This window comes from Sinocyclocheilus grahami, unplaced genomic scaffold (genome assembly GCF_001515645.1).
Source record: "Sinocyclocheilus grahami isolate Dianchi unplaced genomic scaffold, SAMN03320097.WGS_v1.1 scaffold1248.1, whole genome shotgun sequence".
Classification (NCBI taxonomy): Eukaryota; Metazoa; Chordata; class Actinopteri; order Cypriniformes; family Cyprinidae; genus Sinocyclocheilus; species Sinocyclocheilus grahami.
In genome coordinates, this window is record NW_015506427.1 from 180357 (window position 1) to 189224 (window position 8868).

The 8868-nt window shown below is 34.7% G+C and overlaps 1 protein-coding gene across 1 annotated transcript; it reads right to left on the reverse strand.

Annotated features, from left to right (window-relative positions):
* Positions 1–3355: 3355 nt before the first annotated feature.
* On the reverse strand, positions 3356–8868 carry LOC107568483 (troponin C, slow skeletal and cardiac muscles-like). Its single transcript, XM_016254454.1, has 6 exons — positions 8845–8868; positions 5887–5917; positions 4468–4614; positions 3794–3908; positions 3571–3707; positions 3356–3445 (listed from the first exon to the last, which is right to left on the reverse strand). The coding sequence occupies exons 1-6, from the start codon at positions 8866–8868 to the stop codon at positions 3414–3416; spliced, it is 486 nt and encodes a 161-aa protein (XP_016109940.1). The 3' UTR covers positions 3356–3413.

Here is an 8868-nt window from a genome sequence, read left to right on the forward strand (position 1 = left end):
CCAGTAATATGCAGGGTTCTCCAAATGATATTGATGGTTTGCCTGTTTTGCGACTCCACTTTTCTTACCTGCTTTATATGATAAATAATAACTGTAAGGAAAACCCATGTAATTAGTTTTCATGTTCATCATTGGATAAGTTAGTTTTTTGCAAAAATGCACAAAAATGCTCTTTCTTTCATTTAATTACTAGCTTACTCCTTTAAATTTAGCCCATTCACATTTAAAGATAGGATACCAAAAACCTGAAAAATACAAAAAAAGATACCAAAAACCTTTTTCTTTTGACAAACTCGCAATAAAGAGGAAACATTTGTGTCAATGAGGTGGAGCAGCCACAAGGTGGGGCCCTTTGATCGCCAATGAAATAAAGAAAAAGAAAACAAACTACCTAAAATGAGCTGTGGTTCACAAGTTAGCACTACTTATATCAGTCAGTAATTATGACCAAACATAGAAATGCTTATTTTAACCCTATACCCTATTCAGTCAGTGCACTTTCCATGTCAGGAGTGGGATTTATATATATTTTCCCATAGCCATAATTCCTCTCTGCAAGCAGATATTGAACAGCTGATAATCAACATCTCTATGCCACAGGGGGTTAGACACAAATCTTCTCTGTTCCTCTTCTGATAACCTCAGTTTCTCCTGGACACCTTCCTGATGCTCCCCCTTCAAGAATGGACGATCGAGTGGCTTCTTCTGTTTGAACAGTAGCATCTTGGATTTTATGTTTATTTCGGTAGTCATCTCATCCTAAACTGTTATTTTAGATTCTGCCAAAAACTCGCTTTGTTCAGCTTTGTTTATTTTTGACTTCTAGTCACCCACCCATTATGGCTAAAGAGATGGGCCCCAAAAATGAAACCTCTGTCATCATTTACTCCCCCTCAAGTAGAAGATATAGAAGATATTTTGAAGAATGTGGAAACAACCTGAGGGTGAGTAAATGATGACCGAACTTTCATTTTTGGGTGAACTATACTTTTAAATCAGCTTTGCTTGTGAGTCTACCTTTTCAGCGTCTGTCTCTTTTATGCCTCTTAACACCTCACCTTCCAATATCTGCTGCCATTCTGTGTCGCACTGACCAATGCTGATGAAGGAGAAACGGTTGTGAATCCTCACAGGAATGGCAGAGGTGTCATTAGCTGCTATGTCACCGGGTTGTCACCCCTTTGCCCTGCTGCAGGGCCTCTGCTGCCAGAACCCAAGCCCTTCTGTGTTGCGATACTATTTGTGTCTTATACTATAGCCATCTGCTTTTCTTTCTCACTTTCCTCCACTAGCTTAGGCTGCAGTGAAAGAAGAGCTCTCTGAGAAGATTAGGATGAGAGGGCCTGAATAAAGCAAAGTAAATACACTCAATAAGGCAGAAGTTTTTTTTTCTTTTCTTTTTGCCACTTAATTAGTAAAAACGTCGCTATAGTCATATAGCAGACACTTTTATTCAAACACATTTAAAGTTCATTTCGTACAGGTTAAGTTAAATCCTCCTGGAGTAACCTGAGGTTTAGTGTCTTGGTCAGGGTGGTGTGTCTCATTGCTCGCTTTTTAGGGGACTGAATCCTCAGTCAACAAACCAGTCAAGTTTTTTTAGCCATTGGAACACACCACAGCACCTCATAAATACTGTCACTTACAGCTAGAGAGTTGTGTTCATACATTTACATGCCCATTGCAGGATATGCAAAATGTTAATAATTTTAACAAAATAAGAGGGATCATGAACATTGTTATTGTTTGTTTAATACTGTCCTGAATAAGCTATTTCACATAGATGTTTATATATTCTCCATGAGACAAAATAATAACTGAATTTATAAAAATGTCCCCGTCCAAAAGTTTATATACCCTTGAATCTTAAACAAAATAACTAAAATTTACACATCATCATCCTGTTCAAAAGGTCACACCCCCCAGCTCTTAATGCATTGTTTTGCCCTCTTGAGCATCAGTAAATGTATCCACCTTTTGTAATAGCTGTGTATGAGTCCCTCAGTGTGAAAAGATGGATCTCAAAATCATACAGTCACTGTAGGAAAGGGTTCAAATATGCAGAAGATGCTGGAAACCAAAGAATGTGCAGGAGCTGGGGGATTTTTCTGAAGAACAGCAGACAGTTGAACTGCTCAGGACAAACAAGGGACTCATGTACAACTATCACAAACACAGTAAAAGTAAAACAGTCGTGGATCATCCAGGAAACTACACAGATTATTAAGATTATTAGGATTCATTTTTTTTGTGAATTCAGATATTATTTTGTCTTGTGGAGTATATATAAACATCTGTTATGTGAAATAGCTTATTCAGGACAGTACTAAATAAAAATAACATGCAATCTTCATGATCCCTCTTATTTAGTTAAAATTATTAACATATTTGGGTTACACTTTACTTGAAGGGGTGTGCATAAGACTGACATGACACATACATAATCATGACATGACACATGTCATGAATATGAAGGGTTTTTTATGCATGTTTATGACAACTGTCATTAAGTGTCATTCGCTCAGTTATGTAATTTTTAATGCAAAGATGACATTGTTTGAGATGTCTTTGTTATGGGCTATGGTTAGGGGTAAGGGTAGGGGTAGGGTTAGGTTAGGGTTAGGTCATATACTGTCATATTTGCATTAAAAATGACATAACTGAGCGAATGACACTTAATGAGAGTTGTCATAAACATGCATAAAACATGTGTCATGTCATGATTATGAAGGTGTCATGTCAGTCTTATGCACACCCCTTCAAGTAAAGTGTTAACTTTTTGCATATTCAGCAAGGGGAATGTAATCTTATGAGTACAACTGTAACTCATTCTCAATGTTTCAATGCATGGCTCAATGATTAAAACAAAGCAAAATTCTCTAATGCTTTATTCTATTTTCGCAGACAAGTGGACGGTAGCATTTTGTTAAATTTGTCAGATAGGCTGGAAAACAATAAGCACAGGCTCTCAAATGTAAACTCAGATTTTGCTAAAATAGATAGACAGATGTGGATCATGGTAATGTCTTTGGAATAGTTATTTCTTTCCAGGTATAAAACAATAGTAATAGAATGAAATTTATAACATTTATAGGCTCAGATTCCAAGGCTGGTCAGTGTGGTGTGATTTTGTTACATTATGGAACTATGACTAATTTCCTAAATATTTTTAATAGATGTATATAAAGAGACAAATTAAACCCAAGCAAAGTCTTAAATTGACCTTGACTTCAATTTTTACACATGTGTAAAATTATTTAATCTTCTGAAAATATTGTGCTGAAAATGATAAGCAAAATAATGAGATATATCATAGACTCTCTGTTGATCTCTCATATCAAGCTTGAATATTTACTCTGCTTTTGTGTTCAGACAATCCAGGGAGAAACACCAGGAAGACATTTCTTCATTAATTATTCCACCCCTTTCATGAACTCCAAGAACTCTGCAATAGAAGGATAGTGGCAATGATGGGAAAGGGACACATTGGGATACATTTGCATCAAACTGGTTCACTGATTTTTTTCTTTTAATACCAGATAACTTGCATGCAACACGACACATGCTTACCATCATAATCAATTTTCCCATCACTGTTTTTGTCTCCATCCCTCATTAGCTCCTCAATGTCATCTTCAGTGATGGTTTCACCTGTAGCTTCCAGCATCAGCTTCAGTTCATCAAGATCAATGTAACCATCTGCATTCCTGGCCAAATACAATCAAAACCCATCAGAAACCCCTAAACCCATCGCAGGTCAGTTCTCTTAGTTCAGTTCAAGAACAAAACATACTTATCAAACATACGGAAGAGTTCTGCCAGTTCTTCCTCTGACTTTCCTTTGCAATCATCTTTCATGCACCTCACCATCATGACCAAAAACTCCTCAAAATCCACCGTACCACTGCCTGCATAAGTACACCAACAGTCATTATAGTACAAGCTTATTTTTGAATTTTAATGACAGTATACTCTTAAAAATAAAGGTGCTTCACGATGCAATAGAATAACCTTTGTCTAAATGGTTGCATAAAGAACCATTAACATCTGAATAACCTTTCTGTTTCACAAAAGGTTCTTTGTGGCGAAAGAAGGTTCTTCAGATTATAAAAAGGTAAGAAAGAGATGGTTCTGTGACTGAATGGTTCTTTGTGGAACCAAAAATAGTTATTTTATGGCATCGCTGTGAAGAACCTTTTAAGCACCTTTATTTTTAAGAGTGTACCTGCACTGACATTTCATGTTAAGAGATTTTAATTCTACAGTCTTGTTTTTCCCTCTAGAATGTTCCTTTTGTTTTTCAATTATTATTCAGTTAAATCTGAAAATTAGTATCAATGGTAAACACGTTGATAAACAAAAAATTAAAACTATTACTTGATAGTTATAAAGATTATTTTTATGCTAAGTTTGGAGCAACATGAGGGAGCAAGTGTTCTGGAATGTTCTGGATTGTTCTGGGTTTACCGTCCTCATCCACCTCATCAATCATCTCCTGGAGCTCCTCCGGCGTGGGGTTCTGGCCCAGCATCCTCAACACCTTCCCGAGCTCCTTAGTGCTGATGCATCCATCCTCAGCATCCTGAACGAAAATATCAAATGCTGCACGGAACTCTACAAAACACCAACACAGAACTTCAGTTTACAGTACAGTTTCTCTCGCATGAACCACTTAATAATATGTGACCCTGGAGCACAAAAGCAGTCTTAAGTCGCTGGGGTATATTTGTAGCAATAGCCAAAAATACATTGTATGGGTCAAAATTATAAATTTTTCTTTTATGCCAAAAATCATTAGGACATTAAGTAAATATCATATTCCATGAAGATATTTTGTAAATTTCCTACTGTAAATATATCAAACCTTAATTCTTGATTAGTAATATGCATTGCTAAGAACTTAATTTGGACAACTTTAAAGATGATTTTCTCCATATTTCGATTTTTTAGCACCCTCAGATTCCAGATTTTCAATCTGTTGTAAAAGTTGTATCTCAGCCAAATATTGTCCTATCCTAACAAACTATACATCAATGGAAAGCTTATTTATTCAGCATTCAGATGATGTATAAATCTCAATTTCAAAAAATGGACCCTTATGACCGGTTTTGTGGTCCAGGGTCACATATTGATAGTATGAGTCAGTTTAGTAAGTCATTATTGCACATAGGCTATGAATAATGCCGTTGTTTTATTAGTTGGGCACAGGTGTTAAATTCAGGCAGATTCTTTTTTTTAAATCGGTAGTCCTGCAATGTTACAAGTGCTTCAAATTCATAAACATACAGTACTTTGAAAAAGCTGTTCTATAATTCCATTAAAATAAACTACAAATGGAGTGGGCTTTGAACAACTGACAGAATAATCTGTCCAGGCTGGGCCATCCCACCAAATTCACCTTAAAAGCAGAGCGTGAGACACTACAGAAAGTCCAAAAGAAGCCCAGGGTGTTATGATAGGATCTACAGGCAGCTCTTCACAGCAAATGTAAACGAGTTAACCATTAGAAAGAGGCTGCACAAAAAGAAGATACTGTCCAACACCAAAATTAAATTCTAAATACAATGTGCACAGATGAGTCAACATAGAGTTCAAATATCACGTTTGACTGAAGTGTAAGTGGACCTTTCAACACAATCACCCAAATCATGCAAGAATACAAAGGAATGACTTGGAATGGCCAATGTAAAGTCCAGCTCTCAAATCCAGTTGAAATAGTGTACGTGGACTTAAAGCATTTTCATTTTACATTGTTGTAATTGACTTTTGTCACAGCACTGTATGTAGCAAAAAAGGTGTAATCAAGAGGCATTGTAGATTATAAAACATAATGCTCATGGCCATTCTGAGACCAAATGCTGTTTGATGCATAGTATTATACCATACCATTCTTCTGCTCATCGGTGAGCTGCTCTACCTGATGAAGACATTCATGGGTCAATAGTCGTACTGTATACACACATAATACACTCTACACACATTAACGCAAACATGCATCCACACATATATTACAATCATTTTGGTCAGTGGAAGGATTTACATTTATTTTAAATGGGTTTTGCGATTGTTGTGATCATGTTACTTAACCCTGCAATCAAATAATGACGTGATTTGTGTGATATTTTTGAACATGAACTAAAATATTAAACATATTTACTAAATCAAAGGATCTAATAAAATAAAAAAACATTATAGAGTAACAGGGTTGCCTCACACAGTTGGGCACGGTTGCTCAGTCTGGAGATTTACTTCCAACCCTCCTCTAATATAATGTGTAATTCTTAAACTTCACAAGCTTCATTATCTCTGTACATTTGTTCTTTATTGCTTGGGAAGCATCACCAGTCAATCACAAATAAGTGTGCATGTGTTAATAATATCTATATGAGGATTTTTTAAATATGGTATTATATGGAGTAACCACATGTCAACAATACAACACTATTTATATATGCAGCTTGATTAAAAAAAATATACACAAAAAAGAATATACAAAAAATCTGTATGTTTATATATGGTAATATACTGTATATGTACTGTATATATAAATAAAATTGTTCCAATTTCTAATTTCATATATGTTTTACGTCATATGACAATATATTTCATATGTGACCCTGGACCACAAAACCATAAGGGTCAATTTTTGGAAATTTAGATTTATACATCATCTGAAAGCTGAAATAAATGAGCTTTCCATTGATGTATGGTTTGTTAGGATAGGACAATATTTGGCCGAAATACAACTATTTGAAAATCTGGAATCTGAGGGTACAAAAAAAAATCTAAATATTGAGAAAATCGCCTTTAGAGTTGTCCAAATGAAGCTCTTAGCAATGCATATTATTAATCAAAAATTAAGTTTTGATATATTTACGGTAGGAAATTCACAAAAATATCTTCATGATATTTACTTAATAACCTAAGGATTTTTGGCAGAAAACAAAAATCGATAATTTTGACCCATACAGTGTATTTTTGGCTATTGCTACAAATTTATCCGTGCTACTTGGTTGGACTAATTTGTGGTCCAGGGTCACATATATGGACATTTAATATATGTACATGTATTTGCATATGGGCTATTTAAAAGTTGTGTCATCATTAGCATCATGTTTGCTTTAGTCCAAACCAATATTTTATCCAAAACAGACTGAGGTTAGATCTGAGTAATGCGGATTACACACAGCAGATAAAGGTATCTGGAGTTAAAAATAACAAACTGCAGATAAAGGACATGATAAGAGGTGACATGACAATGGATGGGTAATCCGGCAAAGCTAACTCATGAGACAGCTGCTTAAGTAAGTTACTGTCTATAGTCCCATGTCGGATCCAACACAAACCACCAGAATAGTGTGACACAAACATGTGTCAGGATGTTCCTCTCAGACTCACAGTCTCATGTACTCATCTCAGAGAGATCAGTAGAGACACACACACACACACACACACACACACACACACACACACAATCGATGCTGGAATCTGACTTTGAGTGTTTTATCTTAAGCGCCTGCTTTTCCAGCATGCAGACGTACATGCATGGCTGAGCAAAGCATGCCAAAATTAGCCATGGGAAGTAGGCGGTGCTCCATGTGTAGTCATGAATGATAGCATCTCTGCTCTCTCGAGTAGCTCCTATCTAACTCTGATAATAGTCAAGAGTCAAGGTATTTTCTGTTCTTTTTTTAACTCGTATGGCATAAAGTTGGCCAGTTGAGTGATGTACTATCCTGTATGACTAACATTTACACACATTTTAATTGCATTCTAAGTGTGAGTCATTGTTGCCGCAATAGAGAAAATAATGTTGTATTATAGTTTGACCGTTCATACGTAGTTGTATAAATCAGTAATATATAATATTAGCCTCAGATATTCACTCTTTCTATTAAACAATGTAATTTGTGAAGCCTTATAATGCACCTTATAATAAGTATGTTTTCATAATAGTTTTTTAAATAATTTTTATAATAATTAGTTTTTTTTTCACAGCTGTAATAAATGTTTGTGGATATTCATGGTTACCTTTAAATGGTAGAGTTGACTACAACACATGATCAGCACTAAATGTCAAATGGAATGTGTTATACTAATGTGTTATAAGATAAGTTGGGGGAAGATGCCCCCCTTAAGAACAATGTGCCTTTACTTTTAAATTGTAAAGTATTTAGATAGAAATTTGGCATGTACAGAATGATTAGCCAATGTGTTATTAAGAGAAATAAATAAACATTTGTTAATTTAGTTCTTTTTTTATATATTAAGTGTCATTAATGTAAAATACTAAATTAACTACTCTATTTAAAATATATATTTTTTAATATTTTACAATTTAGTTGATTAATTGAATAACTGCTAACAGAAAAAGTAGAATTCCAGTAAAAGAAATTGGATTATATAAGGTAAATTTATTATGACTTACAATCAAGTAATTCATTCAGTTAGTTTATAGATTTTAATGAATGAATCAAAGTAAATACAATTACTGAATAATAACCCACAAGGAAAATGAAACTGAAAATAATGACATTTAATAATAATAACAGTCTTCTATGCCAGTTCTGGGAGGGGCGTCTTACCCCAAGGGTTTAATTTGAGCTTTTTACTGCAAATTAAAGACAATGACAATGTCAAGGGAAAAAAAACACACAAACAACAGAAATAACACCCCATTTTTCAAAAGTGCAACCTTGAATATGTAAGTGTTATGATGTTATAATACTGTAGTTACAACTATTTATGAAACATTTTTTGTTGGCAAACTTTGTTTTAAAGGCAAGAAAGCCAAGAAAGTGCTATGTGGAAAATTTGCCAGAAAAAACAAATGCATAGACTCACCGCTGCTTTATAGATATCATTCAT